The 25,176-nt window shown below is 32.7% G+C and overlaps 2 protein-coding genes across 3 annotated transcripts; both read right to left on the bottom strand.

The window, feature by feature from the left end:
• Nucleotides 1-1,338: 1,338 nt before the first annotated feature.
• LOC134724646 (uncharacterized) lies at nucleotides 1,339-3,565 on the bottom strand. Its single transcript, XM_063587795.1, has one exon. The coding sequence runs from the start codon at nucleotides 3,558-3,560 to the stop codon at nucleotides 1,587-1,589; it is 1,974 nt and encodes a 657-aa protein (XP_063443865.1). The 5' UTR covers nucleotides 3,561-3,565; the 3' UTR covers nucleotides 1,339-1,586.
• A 5,635-nt stretch (nucleotides 3,566-9,200) lies between these two features.
• LOC134724645 (uncharacterized) lies at nucleotides 9,201-19,867 on the bottom strand. 2 transcript variants are annotated; one of them, XM_063587794.1, is made up of 2 exons: nucleotides 15,604-15,797; nucleotides 9,201-10,728 (listed from the first exon to the last, which is right to left on the bottom strand). In XM_063587794.1, the coding sequence occupies exon 2, from the start codon at nucleotides 10,679-10,681 to the stop codon at nucleotides 9,881-9,883; it is 801 nt and encodes a 266-aa protein (XP_063443864.1). In that variant the 5' UTR covers nucleotides 10,682-10,728; nucleotides 15,604-15,797; the 3' UTR covers nucleotides 9,201-9,880. The 2 variants fall into 2 exon arrangements, with proteins under 2 accessions (XP_063443864.1, XP_063443863.1); XM_063587793.1 differs by lacking the exon at nucleotides 15,604-15,797 and adding an exon at nucleotides 19,606-19,867 and having other exon boundaries at nucleotides 9,202-10,728.
• Nucleotides 19,868-25,176: the final 5,309 nt, after the last annotated feature.

Raw genomic sequence — 25,176 nt, 5'->3', positions numbered from 1 at the left:
AAGAGCTACATGTATACACTGGAGGTGTGGATCATTACAGATCATACAATTATCTGCGTAATAGAGATTTTTTTTTTTTTTACATTTCATAAGACAAAAATCAATAGATCGGGGGTAATTTAACTGATTACTGTTTTGTCATAATGCATGATTAGTCAATTTGATCATTATGAGAGCACATATTTTAATAGAGTATGTCTATTTTTGTGATCTCCAAACACTGCAAAAATTCCATAATTGAAAGTTTAATGATGATGGACAAAACTTTAAAACAACAACGATTCTTTGAATTTCATACAATTTACTCCTTGTCCCAAAAATTTGCGTTTCTATGATAGCCGCCAACTAAGCAAAAATTAAGCATTAACTAAAGAAACGCGATATACAGATATTTATAAGATATTCTAAAATTTAGATTGGAAACTTGGAATGTGTCACAGTGATAACAACAACAACACCAAAGAGCATAAAACAGACCATGACTATCAATGTGTCGTCAACGCAGCGAAAAATATCCCGTGCTGTTCAATACATTTCCGAGTAAAACAAGTATATTCACATGAACAGCAGGATCTGGCTTTCTTCATTCTGGAGCTAGAAGAGGCACACCTGAACTTGTAAATTGATACAATTGTTATCTATACAAAATATTACAGAACTAAACAATTTTGATAAATACTTAAATTCAGCCGAGAAACTTCGCTGCTCATTTTGACCAACTTTATGAATGTTATATTCTGCGTTACACTTATATTGTACTACATGTATAATTAAGGGAATTTGATGTATCTAAATGTAGTTAACGTTAAATTATATTTCTGTGTATGTTTTATGGTACATCTATAGTTAATTTTCAAATTTGTTTGTATCCTATAAGCTGTACTTTCGTTTTGAATACAGTATTATGATTAGTTAGTTTTTTTATTTGCTATATGTCATGTAACATCGGACTTTGTGAACAAAACTAACTCCTAAACACATCCATCAATTGAAATTAAATTAACAAAATAACCAATAAAGTGCAAGACATATAATACATAATTTATGTACAATATGCAGTTTGTGAGTCAGCTTTACTTAGTGACCATAATTACTTAAATAAATGGAACAGCTTACTCAATAATTGACGAAATTGAAAGAAAAAGACAACGCAAAGAAACGAAAGATGATGTGTGTATCATGTTTGCTTCGAAAGATGTACATTATACACTTCATCAAGACCGCAAGATTTTCACTTTTCTATTATATGAGTTAAGTCAGGAACATGCTCGTGCTGCAACTGTTTATGTTAATTAAAACGAAATATATTAAGAATGAAATCTTGTTCTGCTGGTCTATTTTACTAAAAGCAAATAAAACTTTTATAATCTAAATGTAAACGTAAAGTGTTATCATCATTATAACCTTTTGTGAAATTCATTGCATCATGGCAAATCATGTCCTCAAAACCAAACAGTTTAATCTTGCAAACAGTTAACTTTTGTCTTCCAATCTCTTATTTTGAGTTTCTCAATTTAAGACAATGTTCTACGACAGTGTTATAATCTTCTGTTTCGGCGGACATTCCACATGTTACAAAATTAAGTCTAAGATATTAACTTTTTTAATTTTGTTATAACCCTGTCTAACGTGTTATTAATATCGGCATACACTGAAAACATAACCTTAGGATTAGACTTCAAATACTCAGAAAACGGAATGAGGAAAGATAATGCAGTGGAATATTCCTTTAAAGTATAATAAGCTAGTCCTAAGCAATAGTGAACAGAGATTTCGCGACCTGCACGTAATCGGTGTATTTCACGTAATGCGAATTGAACCCCACAGGAGTCATGAAGATGATAGCAACACATAAAACGCAGAAAATGTGTGTAGATAAGTGGTGATGTAACAATGCACAAATTATCCAAGATATCTAGCTTCAGTTTCAGTGGTCTAGCCTTAATACTATCATTAAACCCATGAACGTCTACAAAATGTCGCCTGCAAATGTCATGTGGGTTCATAATGCCATTCTTAACGGCCTCAAGTTCCAGGCTGTTGATGGGCCCAATATGCGTTTCAATATCAGAAGGTGCTCTGAAACCATATTTTTGTAAAATATGATCAATTAAGTTTAAACAAGTTTTATAGCTATCAATGGAAAAATGGTAAGATGCCATACAGAGCCATCCAGTTATTGCATCTTTCTGCAACCCCATTACAAGCCAGGGTAAATAGGTTTTGTATCTTTTATACTGGCCTTTATTAGATTGCTCCTGAATGCCAATATTTTTATATCCTATATGCTGACATATTGCGCACCAAAACAATGTATACAGGTATCTATGTGATACCATTTTGTATCTTCTAAATAAGACGACGAGTATATTTGGAGGCACATCATAATACCACCATTCTTCTAAAATACTTAACGGAGTAGTTATTAAATTGAAATCAAAACCGGTCAACAAATTCCACGATTTAAGGTTTGTTGCAAAGAAATCTGAAACAGTCTTTGAATTGATAAAACAATAAATTCCTTTTTGTTGAATGTCTGTCAACATATCTACCAGTACTTTCTGTTGTTCTGAGTTAAATCTGTTTTCAAATAAATTGTTTTCGGGTATAAAGTAGTGCGGAAGAAAGCTGATTTGAACATAATAACGAAGCCTGCATATAAGTAGATGAAAAAAACATATCAAATCATTTGGTTTAGTTAATAAACCTTCTTCTTCAAGAACCCAGAACATCAATGTTTTTATAAAATACGAACAAAGCAGTCCTTTACAAAATGCATTTAAATCAATTATGTCTTTTAGGAGAATTTTTAACAATGCATAGGATAGTAATTGGGTATGAGTGAATGAATAGATCAAATGTTTTTCGGCCATAGAAAATGATATTCTCCATTCCAAATCTTCATTTAGTGAATCTCTACTCCCTATAGGTACAAATAGTACACCGTAGCTAACAATCCGTGAAACCATTTCAGATGAAGGCCAAATACGATTTCTAAACACCCACTTCTGTGATTGTGCTATCCATGCTTTCGATCTGAGACATATTGCATGATCATGGCTTTCATTGACAGTTGTTAAGCATGGGCCATGAAGGATGACATGTGTATATTTTTCTATTCCTAAAAATTGCATGGTCTTAAAAAGTTCACTGGACAGAAAGACGTGACCATCTCTCTCCTTGCACCAATCTTTGTCTAATGGTAACATTGGTAATCCTGCGTTGAGTCTTTTTAGTCTAACAAATCCAGGTTTTGTGTATTCAGTTGTAATAAGAAACGAGAACAATTCACAACTGTCCAAGGGAACTTCAACAATGTTTAAAAGTTCCAAGACATGCATCATATCTAGATCACTCTTCTTCATGTCTAAACCTTCTGCTTTACTACCACTAGATATCCGAGTGACAAATCTCCAAAATAGGGCAAGGGAATCACGGCCAGAGAATCGTGAAACATAATCGCATATGGCATAGCTCAATCTTCTTATCTTTACAATATCTTCTGTGCCGATTTTTTGACAAAGATAGTGATAAAACGATATTGATAAATCAGTCGTCATTCTTTAATCTAAAACGAAGTATAAAGTGGAAACAATACTTGTAGAAAAGTTTACCTTTATTTGCATAACATGAATTTCAAGAAATGCATTAAAAGATATACTTTCTTTATTAATCTGCATACATAATACAAATCGCCCTCTGCATAAAAGATAATCAACGTATTTACATATCCTTCATTTTATTGGTATGTATCTTTTTAAATTTCAAATTTATTGAATTGCATTTGAATTTCTCATATTAGTGAGAAAAAAAATTACGTATGATGGAAAAACAAGTCATAAAACATGATCAACTGTAATAAACAACATGCGTAAATAAATGTATAGTGTAGTTCAAAACACATCAAAGGTATGCGAAAGTACGAATAGCTTATCATTTAATTAAATATCCCTCGTCTTTCAATTACGTCTTCTCACCTCTTCATGTCTATGTATTTGAACTAATAGTAATCAACCAATGAAAAAAGCTTAAACTTTTTATTTACGTACCTTCTGCAGTATGAATATATGAATGATACATGTAAAAGATCATGATGTCATGTTCTTGTCACTCTTAAATTAATTACCTCTATTTCCTTTGTTTCCTTATCATTTCTGGAATTATGATGTCCCTGGTGCATAGTGTTCTTCAACAACGATCGATTACTCTTTAACTTGAAAAAAAACATATTCTATGAAAGTTTTGTGACATTCATATGAACTCGTCTGCTTATGTTTTTCAGCTATAACTACTCGGCTTTTTATATACGCCCGTGTGTACAACCCGTATAAGAAACTTTTCCTAATGCTCTATGAATCTTCTTTACTTTTTCTTAAACGTTTTTTAATGTTTCCGTAATATGAAACATTTTGTTTTTCACATTGACATTTCTTTTTTATTTAAAAAAACAAGTCTATATTTTTTCCTTATTCATTTTTAGGTAAAGGAGTGATATTTCGGAATGTTTGGTTTTGATGTCTGATTCGTTTTTGTTAATGACGTTTTACCCGACCTTGACTGGCTATACAGCCCTCGCACGATCGGTCATTTTCATTAAAATGGTTTCTGGTATATGTAGCAGCTGACATTAGAATACGAACTATCATTTAGGCTAGTTATAATGTTAACAAAAAGGTAAATAATTGAAAAAATGACGTTTAAAATTAGCATGGAGAATAAAAACACACTTTTCTTTCATTTTAAAAAGAGGTGTTATGATTGTCAAGTAGAAAACTATCCACCAAAGACAAAATACAAGTGAACAACAATATGTTACCGTACGAAAATGAGCAAAACCCATTCCACACATCAAGTTATAAACAGCCTCGAAGTGAAAGTGTCAAACAATTTAAACAATAACTAGTGTAAGCGTGCATCCAACCCTCTGCCTCAATCAGAGACAATGGCGCAACAAAATAACACAAGAACAAATTATCCAAAATAATTATCGAAACCCAATATGATAAGCAGCAGCTAACGACAACTCATGAATACAAGGTATCCAAAAGGCATATATGTTTTGCGGACTCATTATTTCGGATATTCATATGAACAAAGGAGACAGTCAACAGTGCGACTCTTCGTGTTGTTTATTCTTTAGTTTTATATGTTGTGTCATGAGTACTACTGTTTGTCTGTTTGTCTTTTTCATTTTAAGCCATGGCGTTGTCAGTTTGTTTTAGATTTATGAGTTTTACTGTCCCTTTTGTATCTTTCGTCCCTCTTTTTCAAACCAAATGTTCCCAAACACTGGTTTCGTTATACATATTTCAGTTCGGCATTGACAAGAATATATATATAACTAAAAACAAATCAAATGAAAAACTAAGACAACTATACGTATTACTAAACGTTTGCTTACTTGATAATATCTTCAACAAAAGCAAAATGATTGACAGCAAACATGCCTGGAGGATCAAACAGATCTCTCGTGATCACCCAGCACAATGTGTCATTCATCGTTCGAAAGCATTGGAAAATGATAGAGAATGACCCTAATTTTTAAACGTTATTTTCCTCACTACTAGCCGTGAACATCAGAAACCCTGTAAAATCTTTCGAAAACCAGCCATTATAAAAAAAAAATTACTCCGCCTCCTGATTGTTGTCGAACCATGTGGGAGAAGGAATTGTTTATCCTGTAAAGCTGCCAATACTAGCAGCTCCTCCATCTGCACTTCTACAAAGCAAAGCTATATCATCTAAGTTAATGTTAAATGTATCACATATACTTCAAATACTGTATCAACTCAACACACCGGTGTTATACGGACGTTGGAGAACAATTCGGTTTTATATTAAACCATACATCATGGATCAAATCTGAAGAAAAAAACATCCTCTCACAAATCATATTCGCTCAAAGATATATCCTTTTAAAAGGTCACTTTTCAAATCATAGAAGTTAACGATAAGTACGTAACTTCTGCGTGATGACGAAGATTTAAACGTAAAATTCAATATGTAACTCTGCATATGAGATTTTGATTGTGTAAATGGAAAAAAAACCAAAGAAGGTGGCTGAAAATTTAAATTAAATTTAACCTGTAGTATCATCCTTAATATTTTAGCAATATTGTGCAATGAAAAGAATTTGCCGCTGGAGGTTAAGTAACCAGCAATCAATCAATCAACCAATGAAAAGAAATACAGAGATGGGGATTTGCTTTTCGCACTTGTTACTTAAATATTTCGTACAAACGAAAACTAGATTTAATTGAAATGAAGAGTTGTCCGTGCAATTGGCCGTTTCAGAATCTAAAGGACGATGGGTACTTTCATTGTTCGTACCCCAAAATGAAAATAACGTCACGACATTGGTTGAATTTCCATTGTTTTGAACTTTTCAACCAATCACGACGTTTCAGTGTACATTTTTGAAAATATGACCCAGAATGCATTAGTTTCTGAAACGGCGAATTCGTATATGATCTTTTGTATTATTGACAGATTTAATCAAACAGGGAAAAAACTAAAATGTCGATCGTTTGCTTACATATTGTCAGTGCACTGAGGTCAATATATTCTTCTCATCTGAAGATAAATTAAATATATATGTTATGTAATTTTAAAAAATCGAATAGTTATTTGTTTTCATTGCTAAAATATAAGAATCAACATGCAACACGTAAAGTTTTCAGTACTCTCGTTATGTTTTACTGTATATTTCGTCGTGTATTTCCGTTCCTATCCATTTTCGCAAATCTATATACTTAAATCATTACGTTTTTTGATTGAGTTAAGTCTGCCAATTGATATTTTATTGTATGTCTATGTTGTGATGTTATGCTATTGTTTCAGAAAAAGGGTGAAGGTTTGGATCCATTAAAACGTTTAATCCCGCTGCAAATGTTTGCACCTGTCCTAAGTCAGGAATCTGATGTAAAGTAGTTGTCGTTTGTTTATGTAATATATACGTGTTTCTCGTTTCTCGTTTTATTTATATAGATTAGACCGTTGGTTTTCCCGTTTGAATGGTTTTACACTAGTAATTTTGGGGCCCTTTATAGCTTGTTGTTCGGTGTGAGCCAAGGCTCCGTGTTGAAGGCCGTACTTTAACCTATAATGGTTTACTTTTTGAATTGTTATTTGGATGGAGAGTTGTCTCATTGGCACTCACACCACATCTTCCTATATCTACTTAAAGTTTGTTAAGATTTGAATGAGTCTCTCTTTTCCAATGCAGTTTTATACAGAGAAGACAAACAACGTAAACAATTTACTCTTGGATTTCCTGTTATTATTAGCAACTAGTAACTAATGGTAAATAATCTTGATAATCGAATAGTATGTGCAAAAGCAATATTATGAATAGGATAACATTAAGATTCTACAATATATTTTTTAAACCTTTTAACTAATTTTTTTCTCTCTTATGCAACTTCATACAAACGAAGATCAACGTCTTATCCCTCGATTAACAGTTTAAAGTACTTGGCATTACTATATTTTGTTCTAAGCTCATTTTATCATTACATGTAACATTAATATGCTCTATTCAATAGATTGTCAGCAGTTACATTTGAAAAAAAATTGATTAGGTTTCACAGTTTTCTTGCAACAGTATTTAGGAGAAATGATGGATAAAGAAATTGCTACACTCTATAACAATTGTATTATGACGAAAAAAAAATCCTGTTGTAAATTATAAAACTGATAAACAGGATGTAGACATGAAACACGAGAAGTACAATCGTGCGCCTCGGTAAAGTTTTTTTCATGCGAATTCAATTGTTTGCATACGATATTTGCAATTTAAGAATAACCCGGATGAATTATTAAGTTATATGTGGGTTTTTTTTATTTATTTTCGTGTTATTTATACCGAAACAGATTAAGTAGAAAATTAAACCAAATTGTTTAAAATTTATGAAACAAGTTTCTTGTAATTATAACATGTACAATGCTAAGGAAATATTTGAATTATAATGCATGTATATAACAGTCAGTCATCAGAGCACGTTTCTTATACCTTTTCATCGAATCCATATTAATGTATATATTAATCGTCAAAAAAGTAATTCTTCCTGTGATTGTTGATCCAAACATTGTCTGCAAAATTTTATGATCTTCTTGCCGCCGACATTTATCGATTGTGATCTTGATAAAAAAAATTACCAAGGCAGAACTCTTTATGGTTTTCGTTAAACAAGCTGAAATGAAATAACTGATTGAATTGGTTACCTGAAACGATGTGTTTTTATAATAACTCACTTTTGGCATGTTTTCTCTATCTTCAATCCTTAGATCTATATAGTCATCTGGTCTTGTAGTTTACCCATTGTGTCTTTTCGAATGTGATCTAACGTATAAGACTATTTACCGGGTTTGCAATAGCATGAGCAACACAAGGGTGCCACACGATGATCAGGATCTGCTTACCCGTCCGGAGATCACCTCCAGTTTTTGGTGGAGTTTGTGTTGTATATTCTTACTATTGTACTGTTGTACTATTTCTTGTCTCTTTGTCTTTTTATTTTTAGCCATGGCATTGTCCATTTATTTTCGATCTATGAGTTTGACTAGCCCTCTGGTATCTTTTGATTTTCTTAGTTGATACACTTTTTTTATATAATTATTAAGATGACTGCTGTACCCCTATTCTAAAATGCATGTCCCAAATCAGGAATATGACAGTTGTTCTCCATTCGTTTGATTTGTTTGAGCTGCTGAGTTCGGTAATTTTTTTATTTTACATTTTGCATGACAGGTGAAGGCAATGAACCACAGAAGGGAAAGCTTCTTCATTCCTTTTGGATTTGTTGAAATGTGCTAAGTTTTTGATCATTATATTGTCAGTTTATTTTCAACTTGATAGATGGGTTTTAATGTCCCTTTGGAATCCATCGCGTCTCTTTTTGGTCTGTATCTATTTAATCGATTAACAAGAGAGGAACATTGGTCAATTACTGTCGCCTTAATATTATGCTCTTTTCCGTTTTATTGATTTCCCCTATTTTAGCTTTCACAATTGTTCTTTTGGCAGGTCGTTTAGCAAGTTTAATGATAATGGCAGTGTTTCAAGCAAATATGTTCTATGATCACAGTTTTTGGTAAGATTTTAACCAATTGCAAACCTTGTCGGAAAGATACGTTTATTATTTATATGCATAATGTAACCTGATATATAATTAATAAAAAAAGAAACATTTTTCTTTCTAAAAAAATATTTCATTGCCACAGGTGCAGCAGGATCTGCCTACCCTTACGGAGCACCTGAGATCACCAAAGTTTTTGGTGGGGTTCGTGTTGCTTAGTCTTTAGTTTTCTATGTTGTGTCATGTGTACTATTATTTGTCTGTTAGTCTTTTTTCATTATTAGCCATGGCTTTGTCAGTTTATTTTCGATATATAATTTGACTGTCCCTCTGTTATCTTTCGCCCCTCCTTTATCATTTATCCGAAATAACACTAATTAATTGTTCGTATGCAAAGAGATGTCTGCTAACTCCATCAACGACCCGACAATATAGCATTCATCCTATAGCGTATAGTATTACTCAATAAACTGACGGTTCCCCGTACAGTTTGAAAAATATACTATCGGATTTACAATGAAAATTATTGTGTTTATTATGTATTGTGTCTAATTGTCACGTTGTTGTGTAGGGAACAAATATTCTATTGGTTTCTGTAAATGACTGTTCCTAACTTTTAGCGTATTGAGATAGATGTCGATCTTTTGACTTTTTTGCCTCAGTTGCATTATTTGTACTATACACCACCATATGACTGGTTCACTATTTTTCGTGTCTTCTTTTCTTTTTCTTTATAATTCCTTGTAGTTATGGAATATAAACAATAACATTATTCAAATTTACCGTTATAACTTTTTCATCATTTAATCTTTTAAAAAATTCAAAACCGACAAAGATGATCCATCATCACTTGTGACGTAAAGTTTGGTATAATCTTTGTTGAAACACAAGGAACCTATTCGACCTAGTCCTTGATCCCCTGTGAGAAGAGTACCGAGGAGTAGACCTTTATCTGATATACCTATAATTGTACCACTACAACAGGAAAAGTACAAGATTTTATCTTTATCTACACATAGACCTCTGGGAATTCCATTCTCGACAGGAAATCGAAAAATATTGAGTCCCTCACTAGATATACAGTTGGCAGTCGACGTTGAATAAAATAGTGTTCTGCCAGGACCTCTTTTAATAAATTTTACAGGAATTTTATCTTCTGGCAATTCTATACTCCTGACAAAGGCAAAATCCAAATCATAAAACTGGACGGTATTCCAACTTCCGACGGCAAGTAAATTTTCGTACCAAACTATTCCGAATGGCGTACATTTGATTTCATTTTGACTGATAAGTTTTAATTGTTCACTGTCCAATAAGGCGATACATCCAGGTTTACAACTAAATCTTGACTCCTGAAGGGTAACTGCGACTTGGTTCTTCCCTGGTATTACGGTAATATCTCTTGGAATCATACTAAAATGAAAACTGTTCTGAAACTCTCCTAACTCGTCATACCTCAATACGCGTTTATTGTTGACGTCACTGACCAGCACGGAATTGTCGTCTGCTACACATATCCCATGGATATCGATTTCTGCATTTGACTGGGAAATAAATTTAGAAAGGCGAACTAGCTTTTTCTCTGTATTTTCGCCGTCACTCATATTTATATCTTTGTGTAGTCAATGATAAAGATATTCTTCAGCGTGTCCTGAAAAACATAAGAATGCATTTTGGTGAGTTCTATAACACGAATAAAGATGCCATTAGTGTGTATTTGAATTTTAATTGCTCTAAAAATTATAGTACATTTCCGTTAAATATTTTCATATTTTTCAGCTTCTGTGGTTTTTATGTTTCATAGGAAGTCGTCATCAGCAAAAGGGGGTCAGCAAAACCTAGTGATGTATTCATACTTAAAAAAGAAGGAAATGTTGTGTATCGAAATGAAGTATTACAAATAGTGCTATTTTCAAATTGATATTGCCTTTTTTCAATATATTATAATGTGACTTGTCTAAAAGAGGGACGAAAGATACCAAAGGGACAGTCAAACTCATAAATCAAAAACAAACTGACAACGCCATGGCTAAAAATGAAAAAAGACAAACAGAAAAACAGAAAAACAGTAGGACACATGACACAACATAGAAAACTAAAGAATAAACAACACGAATCCCACAAAAAACTAGGGATGCTCAGAAAGGGTAAGCAGATCCTTATCCACATGTGGCACCCGTCGTGTTGCTTATGTGATTACAAATCCGGTAAATAGTCTAATTCGGTAGGTCACATTCATGAAAGGGAAGGGGATTGTCTAAAGAGTTTTTGACGTATTCTATAATTATAATAATTATTATAAATGTGTATAAATGCACGTTCAACTTTGATTGTGAACAGTAAAGTACTGTCTTTAGATAACGATTTTTTTTTTACACGTATAAGACTTAGTACAGATCAAATGATTGATGAAGAAGTAATGTTATAACAAAATTATCAAACTCACAAGTAAATTTAAAAAGGAATCGTCTATAAAACTGACAAGACCAAATGCACGGCTATATCAACCATTGTCATATTCCTGATTTAGTGCTGGCATTGTCCGCAGAAGTGGTTGAAAAATAATTACCCTTGAGAACTAACAGTACGCGAGAAAATATATCGGTTAACTGAATAGCAAATAAAAAGTAGCTTTAATCGAAGCGCCATTACATACAGGTCCGCAATATATGCATAAATTAAACATGTCGGTGCTAAGGTAAATGATCAATAGAGTCTAATAGTCACTCGCTGTGATATTGAAGTTGTGGTAAATACATGCAATTCAACGGCAAATAGCCCTTGGGAATAAAACGTCAACACGCATTAGCATCGACCAAGTGTTGTAAAAAGACTCATCAAATATACCATGCAATGGAATGGAATGAATTCCCGAGTGGTCTATTAGATAATAAATTGGATAACAACAGCAAAAGCTCAAAGAGCTTTAAAATAGACATTCAGTCATGTCGTCAATTTAACATCGATGGATGAAGGAAGAGAGCAATGTCATACAAGTTTCAGGAATACACTACTGCCATGCTATATTATATAGGGTATCACTAGCCCAGTAGTGAACACTTCTGTGTTGACATGCATTATCATTAATATGGCCATAATAATAAATTAACTGTTTACAAACCGAAAAGCCTATGGTATTGATTTGAATTTTTGAAATACCATTGGCTTTTCTATACCGTAGGATTATATTACCTTAGCTGTATTGGGCAAAATGTTTAGGAATTGGGTTCAATACTCTTTGACTTCGTTATTTATTTGGTCTTTTAATTATTTTTTTTTGATTTTTCACAGATGAGTCTTTTGTAGACAAAACGCGTGTCTGGCAAATACAAAATGACAATCCTGGTATCTGTGAAAAGTTTATTTACATACTGCGCCATTCTTTTTATTCTAACTTCCGTTTTCTCTTTCTGAATTCTTAAAAGTACTTACTACTAAGTCGCATGTGTTTGTGTCTCATAGTATCAAAATACTATCACGAATCTTGTCATTTTTTGTCTTGTGATTTGTGTTATTTATTTAAAACATTGTATTATTCTTTGGTGTTCTCTGTAGATTTTATTCACGACTTCATGTCGATTAAGAAATGAAAAAGATTAATCTGTTTAATCGTCGTGTGCCCTCTTTATTATCGCCTTGTGCCCTTTTTATACGACCGCAAAATTTGAAAAAAATTTCGTCGTATATTGCTATCACGTTGGCGTCGTCGTCTGCGTCGTCGTCGTCGTCGTCCGAATACTTTTAGTTTTCGCACTCTAACTTTAGTAAAAGTAAATAGAAATCAATGAAATTTAAACACAATGTTTATGACCACAAAAGGAAGGTTGATATTGATTTTGGGAGTTTAGGTCTGAACAGTTTAGGAATGAGGGGCCAAAAAGGGACCCAAATAAGCATTTTTCTTGGTTTTCGCACCATAACTTTAGTATTTATAAATAGAAATCTATGAAATTTAAACATAAAGTTTATGACCATAAAAGGAAGGTTGGTATTGATTTTGGGAGTTTTGGTCCCAACAATTTAGGAAAAAAGGGCCCAAAGGGTCCAAAATAAAACTTTGTTTGATTTCATCAAAAATTGAATAATTGGGGTTCTTTGATATGCCGAATCTAACTGTGTATATAGATTCTTAATTTTTTGCCCTGTTTTCAAATTGGTCTACATTAAGGTCCAAAGGGTCCAAAATTAAACTTAGTTTGATTTTGACAAAAATTGAATCCTTTGGGTTCTTTGATATGCTGAATGTAAAAATGAACTTAGATTTTTGATTATTGGCCCAGTTTTCAAGTTGGTCCAAATCAGGGTCCAAAATCAAACATACTTCAAACTGTTTGATTTCATCAAAAATTGAATTCTTGGGGTTCTTTGATATGCTGAATGATCAGAATCCGAACATGTACTTAGATTTTTGATTATGGACCCAGTTTTCAAGTTGGTCCAAATCAGGATCTAAAATTATTATATTAAGTATTGTGCAATAGCAAGTCTTTTCAATTGCACAGTATTGCGCAATGGCAAGAAATGTCTAATTGCACAATATTGTGAAATAGCAATTTTTTTTTAATTAGAGTTATCTTTCTTTGTCCAGAATAGTAGGCAAGAAATATCTAATTGCACAATATTGTGCAATAGCAAGAATTTTTTAATTGGAGTTATCTTTCTTTGTCCAGAATCAACTTAAATCTTTGTTATATACAATATACATTATGTACACAACCATGTATCACCATCATTGATGGCGATCCGATGGATACATCTGTTGTAGGGTTGTCACTGACTCAGACGTACTTATGAATATAATTATTTTCTGTGACTGTATCTTACATTAATTTGTAGGATCCTTTAATATAGATAATTTAGCTGATCTGTAACAATAACATCTTCATGCCTTATATAGCATGTACTGTAGTACGCCGCTAGATTAAAACTGACGTGGAAAGGTAACACATGCCCACCAAAAGCAGTTTTTTTACATCTTAATATTTTATGATATATTTAAATGAGTAGTTATTGTTGCAAACTCCATTAGAAATTTTAATTGAGATTAGTTTTGGAATAAGGGAAAGGGGGATGTGATTAAAAAAATTGGGTTCAATTTTTCTCATTTGAAATTTCATAAATAAAAAGAAAATTTCTTCAAACATTTTATGAGAGGATTAATATTCAACAGCATAGTGAATTGCTCTAAGAGAAAACAAAAATTTTAAGTTCATTAGAACACACTCATTCTGTGTCAGAAACCTATGATGTGTCAACTATTTAATCACAATCCAAATTTAGAGCTGGATCCAGCTTGAATATTGTGTCCATACTTGCCCCAACCGTTCAGGGTTCAACCTCTGCGGTCGTATAAAGCTGCGCCCTGCAGAGCATCTGGTTATTTAAGCTTTTAGCCTACTACTCCGTTGTTAATATCATAATCGGTACCAACTTTATTGCACCGTATGGGGAGTTTGGTCATTAATACCATTTCAGTGAGGCTAAAGCGTGAATATTAAAAATCTAAAACCTATTACAAATTGTGAATAGCTATTAACTTTAAGAATCAATAATCTGATGCCATTAACATATAAAAATTATGCTAGCTCTTGACAATTTTTGTGTTTAATGTATCAAGTTAATGTAAACACTGTCGACAGTGGGGAAATCAAATTTATCATTGTTCTATGTTTTGGTTAGCTATTCAATAATATTCTGTAAAGAACAAGATCATATATTATTTTACTGCATAGTTATCATACGACATTTCATAAAGTCGATGGAAATTGGAATCACATTGAGGGAGAAATTTCATAACTATAATCAAATTGAATAAATAAAAATGAAATAAGAACTAAATACTTGAATTGTGGAATAAAAGGTACAATTCAAATTCAAAATTTAAACGCTGTATGATTTTGATAGATCTGCGTATACAATAAGTAGGTATAGTGAATCTGATCCAGTCTAATTGAACTATTAATGATTTGAGACATATTTGTTTATCAACAGCAAAGCTTGATAAGAAGTTAACGATATACTTGCAATACCCTTCGTCCAGTGTGTAGATTGTTAAAAGTGTTAAAAAAGGGGGACGAAAGATACCAGAGGGACATTCAAACTCAAATATCGAAAATTAACTGACAACGCCATGACTAAAAAAGAAAAAGAAAAAGTCAAACCATAATAGTTCACAAGAAAACGAAAGACAAATCAAGTTGTAACGCTGAAAAGAGGAAAACGCTCTTATTGTTAGTTGTATTGGGTACTTAATGGCTGGTGTTCATTGTCCAGCGGCAAATGTTATGTAGGTTTATTGGGGATTATAGACCTATGTTATAAAAACCATCTCTTCGTATACACGAATCGTATTTTTAAAATGTTCTTGTTGAAAAGGAAACAGTCAGCAGCATATCGATATGTTATTCGGGCCATAGGAAAAACAGGACCAAACAATGTATTTTAGTAGCACAACCCAGTGTTTCATCTGGCGGCCTACTTAAGAGTGCTATAGTCCTAATCTACATTGTTATTTAGTATTACTGACCTTACCAGCTGCAATACGAAGTTATATTAAACGTGGATGGACGTATCTGCGTATTTATACATCCCAAATAAACAGAATTGGTCTTACTATCGTATCGGAATGTTTTTAATCCTCGATTTCCCTTTGTTCGGTACAGTTTCCGTAAGTAGCTGACTTCTTGGTTGCACGTATCACATGTATCAGAATTTATTTGTCATCATATTGATTCATTTTATTCATGTTTTAACTACCAATTGTAAACGTAGCGTAGCGCGATTACGTAACTCAAAATTCCAGCCTCTGGTCACGTGTCTCTGAGGATACGAGTTTGAAATAATTTATTGAAATTCAATTCATTTCATTAACAATGCAGACAGCTAATAATTGATAGTACCTAGTCTGTTGAGGCACATTCCTGGTTATTATGCGTAATGTATGGCGATTTTATGTAATACCATGTATTCTTGTACATGTATATAGGTGAAAGTTCAGCTGAATTTATTTATTTTCAAATTTAGAATATGCCATAACATTGTTTTTCAAACTGTAAATATAAACTTCATGTACAATGAACAATCCCAATGTATATACATGATTCATCTAAATCCAATTAATATTTGAATGAGAGAAAATTCAATTGATGTTGAAATTTGTTTATTTATTTTAATTATTTATTCTAATTTCATTTCAGTTCACAACCATGGTACGTGCTATATATTCGACACGGTCGTGTATCGTTTAAAACTTTTATGAATCTCTTAAATATCAGAAAGTAAAGAAAGACAACACAGTAACAAAGCATATATATATCTTTTTTTTCTTTTTTAGGGGGGGGGGGGACTTGCAACTCACTTTAAATAATAAACAGAAATAAAAAAAAACAATGATACAACAACTAAATAAACAGGTGTTATGGTTTTCTTTTATAAATTGTGACCTGGATGGAGAATTGACTCTCATATTTGTTTTTCGTTCACTTTTTTATATAAATAAGGCCGTTAGTTTTTCTAGTTTGAATTGTTTTACATTTTCATATCGGGGCCTTTTATAATTGAATATGCGGTATGGGCTTTGTTCATTGTTGAAGGCCGTACGGTGGTCTAAATATATAGTTTTAAATGTCTGTGTCATTTTGGTCTCTTGTGGACAGTTGTCTCGTTTGCAATCATACCACATCTTCCTTTTTATATCATTTGCACTCAAACCACACCTTCTTCTATCTTGGTATAATGAATCTCAGTTTCTTAACTATTGTGGCAATCTAATAAACAAATGTATATGCATTTCCAAGAAGTTTTGAAAAGTTCAGCGTCCTCTTATTATAATCCCAGTTTAGAAGATCTAACAAGATAGCCAGAAAAGTGTTTTTAATTTAAACAAAAGTGGCTCATTTGAGAAATCTTCCCTTACAAGTATAGAGTAAATTCATATAACAGATTAGCACAGCCAGCAACTTTCCAATATCGATTCCTTATAAATGCAATATACAGAGCTAAGATAAATGGTGATGTAAAACATAAAAAGTCAGATTTCCCTTAATGATAACTCGATATGTTTACAAATATTTACGGAGCAGAATCAAACAAGAGCAGAACTAGTTTTATTTATTGATCGCTAAACTCGTAGTGTCAATTATTCCATGCATGTTTAGAACGAGAAACGTCAACAATTAAGGCAATATGTAGATTCTGCAAGGCAGGTCGACTGGGAAACAAAAGACCGGTAAACAAAAGGTATACTGTGGATTCATTAGTATTCATTGGATACCAATTTTCGTGGTTTTCGTGGGTACAGGCAACCCACGAATTCAAATGTTCAACGAAATACATATTTTCAATAGGTGTTGTATACAAAGATTGTCAAAACAACGAAATCAAATATCAACGAATATGCAAGTTTTCAGCAATCCACGAAAGTTGATACCCACGAAAATTAAAGAATCCACAGTTTATTGGATAGGGATATTCTTTTTGTCTTGCAACAACTTGAGCTACGTTTAAGTTGCTTATGAAAAAGAAAATGCAGTATGATTGCCAATGAAACAACTGTCCACAAGAGACCAAAATGAAACAGACATTAAGACATTAACAACTATAGGTCATCGCAACGTACGGCCTACAACTGCGTAGTCTTTAAGTTTCTATGTTGTATCTGGTGTACTTATGTTTGCCTAATGTTGTTGACAGTTTATTTTCGACTTTTGAGTTTGAATGTCCTTTTGGAAAATTTTGCGACTCTTTAATTACTTATATAAACGAATCCCCTCAAATGATTATTGTAATTTGAAACAATGAAAAACACTTCCTCTTTTACTGTGCAATCAATGAAAAACACTTCCTCTTTTACTGTGCAATCAATGAAAAACACTTCCTCTTTTACTGTGCAATAAATGAAAAACACTTCCTCCTTTACTGAGCAAACAATGAAAAACACTTCCTCCTTTACTGAGCAAACAATGAAAAACACTTCCTCCTTTACTGAGCAAACAATGAAAAACACTTCCTCCTTTACTGTGCAATCAATGAAAACATTTTCTCCTTTTAATACCATGTTTACTGTTCAAACAATAAAAACCCTTCCTCCTTTAATACGCAAATAATGAAAAACACTTCCTTCTTTAATACGCATACATTGAAAAACACTTTCTCCGAACTATGCAATCAATGTAAAACACTTCTTCCTTTACTGTGCAAACAATGAAAAACACTTCCTCCTTTACCGTGCAAACAATGAAAATGTAAATCGAAACTTCATGCGATATACTTCTAAGTTATGTTCTCACAGAAGAACATATATTCTATATCACAAAAAGTTGTATGTTTACGCCTCTAACAGATTGATATGTATGTTAGTTTGTATTGTTTTAAGTCAGGTGTGTTGTTTGTCTGTGCTATAAAAAAGAAGATGTTTATACGTGTACAATCCTGGCTGCTGAATCCCAATTATTGTCACAAAATATCTATTCGGGCTGCTTACACAATGCTTTCAATACGACGAAACTTTAAACAACTGTCTTAGAGTGGAAGTTTAACATACATTATTCCTCTAAAGACTTCTGCACCAAGTCAGGAATATGAAGGTTTTTTTTCCATTTGTTCCCAGCTTGTTGTAATACGTAGTCGAGCAATATTTTATTTTGTCAGATTTATGGACTCCCCCATTTTTCATTTATCCTGGATCCTCTAGCCTTTGTTAGTCTAAGTTGTATTTTTTTTAATTTAATTTTAGTTCATTTATAAATAAGTTTTGCTGTTCACAAATTTATTTAGGGGCCAGATGAGGACCACCTCCGGGTTCGGGATTTTTCGCTGCGTTGAAGACCCTTTGGCTGTCGTCTGCTCTTTGGTCGGGTTGTTTTCTCTTTTACATATTCCCCTTTCTATTCTCAATTTCATTTTGTAGTTTGTTAAAACTGTTTATTTCTTTCAGTCAAAATTCTCGACTTACATCACGGTCCTTTGGCACATTCCCAATTTCCATTCTCAAATTTATTTGTATTTTTATGAAAACAGTTTATTTCCTTTAGTCGAAATTCTTGCCCTTCATTACTGTCGACCTTGCAAAACTAAAATTGAGAATGGAAATGGGGAATGTGTCAAAGAGACAGCAACCCGACCAAATAAAAAAACAACAGCAGAAGGTCAGCAACAGGTCTTCAATGTAGCGAGAAATTCCCGCACCCGGAGGCGTCCTTCTATTTCGTTTATTTTCAATGTGTTCTCCCTCTTCATATTCAGAAATAATTGCCACTGGACGTTGCACAATTAAACTACCGGTCAATTATGAGTTGGTGTCGTCCACCTTATGGTCTAGTGATTTTTATCTGTTCCATATTTCAAAAAAAGATCTTATAATTTTTAATTTATCTAGCACAGGAAATAATCTTTTACTTATAATGGCTGTAATATTTCATTAAACCAAATATGGCATGGATAAAATATGCAGATATAATTGAATATAACAAAACAACTTTCGAGTCTCACTAATTGATTTAGCATAAAATGAGTAAATAATATTACTTACATTAACCTCTCATCAACTTGTCTGCATATAAATATCCTGTTCTTTTTACGTAACAACACATTCAATGCGGAAAAATAAAACCTGACACATATCACGCGATAAATTTATATTTACATTTTACATTCATCATTGTGCATTGTGCATTCGTTTAGTTTTTAACTGTTTAATGACGGCTTTCTGTGTAAATATTTTAAACCTCGATCAATAAAAACGACATTGATGAGAAATGTAAAATATGCAAGTCAGAATTTTCGTGAAGATAATGATTTTTTTGTCAGCGTCGACATTCTGCTAATGGTTGTCTCGGGGGACAGGTGAATGAACTATTCGAAATGTCTTTTTACGACCTTTTATGAGAGAAGTCTAATATATGTGTGTGTCAGGTCTGCAAGGATGAACATTGCCTGGTCATGAAAGTTCAGTTTTTTAGGGGGTAGAAAGAGGGGACAATTTCTTTTTGGTGGACGTTTATAAAGATCAAATGCCATTTGTTTTTTCAAATAATGATAAAAATCAATCATATCGGAAATTGGAACATCTTACTTTTTCTTTGAATTCGAGTAAAGTTTGTTTTTGGTGTTCACTTCTTCTCTGGTTTTAATTGTTTGTCGGAATCTTCTAGTGTTTTGCCGCTAACCTTTACCTTTTCTTTCATTACATATATAGTTAAAAATCTTTTGATGAATCATTTATAAGAATCCTTGTTTGTTTTCATTGGTTTTTTTTTAAATAATGGTATTATATAAATGAATAAAAAATCTAGAGAATTTCTTTCCCGCAAAATGGTCAATTGATTATACTAGTATATATCTCAAAACAAGGACACTGTCCTTTGATTTCTTTTCAGTTTTAAAATTTTGTTATTTATAAATATCGACATGATTAATTCAAACATTTTTTTGTCAGTTTTTTTCCCGAAACATTATAAAATAGCTTATACATAGTATTATATACACTTCCTTTGAAGAATTATACAAGAAAAATTTACGTATGCGGTACAAAACGTACTACAATCTGTCTATACCTTTATTACTTGCATTGTACAAGGTCAAGTTTTTCTTAAACTGTTAGTGACGGCTTTTTACTAAATCCATTTGATGTTTGATATGTACTGATTGATCATTTTAGTCTTAAATACATAATTAATGTAATAGTTGATATTGACTTCAAACTTCTAGATGGCAGTAACATCAAGTACTCTAAAATCTGTATTTATGGCTTTTTTGCTTTAGTTTTGAGGGATGTATAAATACCCTGCCCCGTTAGTTTTTGTATTGTTTTTTGGGGGAGGGTAGATGTTTTTCCTGCTTTGTATCGAACTGACGAGTAAAGCCTTTCCAACTGATTTTATAGTTTGTTCTTGGTGTTGTTCTGTACACCACTGTTCGTGTCAAGGGGGTTGACGCCTCCAAAAATGCGTCTCTTCTATGTTACTAGTCCGTAGTTCAGTGGTTGTCGTTGGTTCATGTCTCTTATTTTTGTTTTTCATAGAATAAAAACTGTTACATTCTACTGATAGATTAAGCAGTTAGATTTTCTCGATTAAATTGATTCAAATGTTTCATCGATGTAAGGGCAATTTATAGCCGACTATGATATGTTTTCCCCCTCATATTTGAAAGCCGTGTGATTGCCTATAATTGCTTACATCAACTTCATTTCAAATTTGGTAGGTTGTTGTCTAAATGAAAATCATATCAAATGAAAATCATATCACAGCTCTTTATTTTTATGTTTAAAATTGTTATGAAATATTATAAAATAACGTGCTAGCTAACACAGAATCAGATTGGTTTATGCGAATATGGAACGCCATGACTGTCTTCTGATGTTGATTGTTTAATATGTTCTGTGCTTTTTAATATGCATTATGTTCAGTAGTATGTATATTATGTATTATGTTCAGTAGATATCCTATTATGTTCAGTAGCTATTACATTATGTTCAGTAGATATCCTATTATGTTCAGTAGCTATTACATTATGTTCAGTAGTTATTACATTATGTTTAGTAGTTTTTACATTATATTCGGTGCTTTGGTTATTATGTTCAGTAGTTTCATTATTATATGCAGTGGTATTTAAATTATGTTCGGTACTTCTGACGTTATATTCAGTACAGTTTTCATTATGTTCAGTACTTTCGACATTATGTTCAGTAGATTCAATAGTATTTGCAGTACATTATGTAATACCTTCAGTAGGCCCGGTTTCTTTATATTCAGTAGATTATTCATTATGTTCAGTAAAAGCATTTGTATTATACTCGGTTCGTTCAACTTTATGTTCAGTGGTTTTATCATTATGATGATGTAGCAAAAGTTGGGAAGTCAATAACGGAAATTGTCGGAAAGAAACCGAACGCGAATATTTTTGACGGGCGGGTTGAGATCCCCGCGCTAACATGTCTAACCGCGTCGTATATTTTGTATATGTAATAATGTGTCTGTCTAAAGTCAGGAGCCTGTAATTCATTTGTTGTCGTTTGTTGGTGTGTTACATATTTGTCTTTCATTTATTTATTTCATTACTAATAAGGCCTTAGTTAATTCGTTTTAATTGTTTTATAGATGAATTACAGTATGGGCTGTGCTCAGTGTTGAAGGCCGTAAGGTGACCTACCGTTCTTAATTTATGTGTCATTTTGGTCACTTAGTGTGGAGAGTTGTCTCATTGGCATTCATACCAAATCTTCTTTTACATTGACCATATGGTATATGGCCGTGTTTTAAGCGACACGTACATACAGGTCATACATTAACTATTTGAAAGAAATCAAATCGTTAACTATTAATGGGTGCCGTAGGTGGTTCACCGGAATTTTCTTAACATGTTAGAGATAGTAAACTCAGGGTGTGAATTCATAGAACAGACAAGGGAAGTGTCAAATATTTCATGTATATTTTGAACATAGAGAGGATTACCTCGGCAGCCTTTGCCCAAAGGAACCTTCTTTTTCTGATATGTGCCTTCGGACTTTGTGTTTCGAATTGTAGTTACTTTTTCCATACTTAGTATTTATTCTAATTCAAGCTCCACGTGATGCAGGAAAATAGTATATTGGAGCAAGGCTATTTCCTTCTTTTCGGGGGGGGGGGCCATAACATGTTTATAGTGGCATTGTAGAGATTTTCTGATTAAATAAATAAAGTTGCCGATCCGGTACACGCATAGATTGGTTAAAAGGCATTTTTTTTTAAATTATAATTAGATTGGAAAAGCTTAATGCGAGGGTTGGAAATTGAGAGCACAAAAAAAGGGGGAGGGTGTTTGTTCCACATGGAAATTTTTGATCTTATGAATTCTACATTTGAAAGGTTAATATACTATTAGGTAATTAAAAGACAGAAAAAACAAATGTGAAACAAATCTTAATGGTCTTTCTTCCATGCCTAGAATTTGCTTCCATTGAAATTTTGCAAACATCCCAGAACAAATCACATGAATGATTAATATTGACCATTTGGTATAATAAACATTCAAATACGATGTAACGTGTTCCGAAATCTATGCATTTTGAGAAACAACCTGATCCGAACTTTCCGCATCTTAATTATGTTGTAGTATGACCCACACACAGACGGCAAACAGAGGTCTACCCGGGGGTTAACTTCACTATCAAAATACGGGGGGGGGGGGGGGGCTTAACATTTTAACCCTCTACCTGAAATTATTCAGGTCATGTGAAATTGAAGATCACAACTTATCCAAAGCAACGAAAATTCTGACCTGGAATTATCAAAAAAGGATCAGTGGCGGATCCAGCCATTTTAAAAAGGGGGGTTCTAACCCAGGTCAAAAAAGGAGAGGGGATTCCAACTACATGTCCCCATTCAAATGCATTGATAGTCCAACAATCACATAAGTCAATCAGTTTTTGATTCATGAAGCGATTTTGCTTCTTTCAGAACATATTTTACGCATACAAAGGCTTGTAATATCTGTATACACCAGATCTTTATTTGATTTTAATATATTTTAAATAATGTAAACAATTTCGGCTAAATCAATGTTGATCGGATCAGATATTGTGGTTTTCAGATCTATCTATTGTAAATTTCTGTAATTATCATATCCACATCGTCAAGCCGGGAAATGGATCAGAAACATACTAGTGTTTAAAAATATTTAATTTAAGACTGGGGTTTTGGAACGTATGGTACAAACCTTAATGTTTTGTTGGGCTAATATCTGCTTTAGAAGACTCACTCCACAGCAAGGAAATTCCACTACCTGTTTTGCAACAACAGCATCTAAATCCTCGTCAGAAATGTTAGAAAAATTCTAGTTTACTCAAATTATACATTTTCATATTTCTATAAATTGTATTCTCCGATACACTTTTAACATCTCACTAATTTCTATAACAGTTAAATCGATTTCAAGCAGGGATTCCAGTGCTTCTTTGGGAATAAAAAACTTGTTATTACTCTTAGTCAAAATATTGATGCTGAAATGAACACAAGTTATTCTTTATTCCATTATTTTTCTCCCGTCGTTCATACCTAAATATTCGAAATCTTGTAGCGACAACTACAATGTAACAAATTAAGTCGGGAGTTACTTTTTTCTGGTGAAAAAAGGACAACTTGGGAACGTAAACGACACCGATTTAAAACTACTTCCATTTCTTCCATTTTCATTCAATCACGTAAAGGTGTTCATGAATAAAACGTCCGTAAAAAATATTCGCGTTCGTTTTTTTCCGACAATTTCCGTTATTGACTTCCAGAGTTTTACTACATCATCATAATGATAAAACCACTGAACATAAAGTTGAACGAACCGAATATAATACAAATGCTTTTACTGAACATAATGAATAATCTACTGAATATAAAGAAACCGGGACTACTGAAGGTATTACATAATGTACTGTAAATACTATTGAATCTACTGAACATAATGTCAAAAGTACTGAACATAATGAAAAATGTACTGAATATAACGTCAGAAGTACCGAACATAATTTAAATACCACTGCATATAATAATGAAACTACTGAACATAATAACAAAAGTACCGAATATAATGTAATAACTACTGAACATAATGTAATAACTACTGAACATAAAAGGATATCTTCTGAACATAATATACATTCTACTGAACATAATGCATAAAGCACCGAACATATTAAACAATCAACATCAGAAGACAGTCATGGCGTTCCATATGCGAACATTTAAAGTAAACAATGTTTGGCAAAGATGTATATGAATAAAAGATGCCCATGTGTATAAAATATGAACCTTACAGTTGTCTCATTGGCACTCATACCACATCTTTCTTTATCTAATTACAGACAATTTAAACAGAAACTAACAATTTGATCTTCAACAAAAGTATAAAGAACAAATGTTCGATTTAACTGCAACTTCGTGAAAACAATGATATCATCGGTGTTCTCAAATGAACACGGCTGTATATATATATTCATTTTGATTTTTTTTCTTTTGAACTCCGTGTCTAAAATAAAAATTATCACTTTAGTATGTTCGTCAAACAGCCCTTTCCTTCTGTAACCCATGTGTGAGCCTTTTCAACTAATGAAAAACACAGCTGTAAGGTG

The sequence above is a fragment of the Mytilus trossulus genome, chromosome 7 (genome assembly GCF_036588685.1).
Source record: "Mytilus trossulus isolate FHL-02 chromosome 7, PNRI_Mtr1.1.1.hap1, whole genome shotgun sequence".
Lineage (NCBI taxonomy): Eukaryota > Metazoa > Mollusca > Bivalvia > Mytilida > Mytilidae > Mytilus > Mytilus trossulus.
This window is presented reverse-complemented; position numbering and strand designations above follow the sequence as displayed.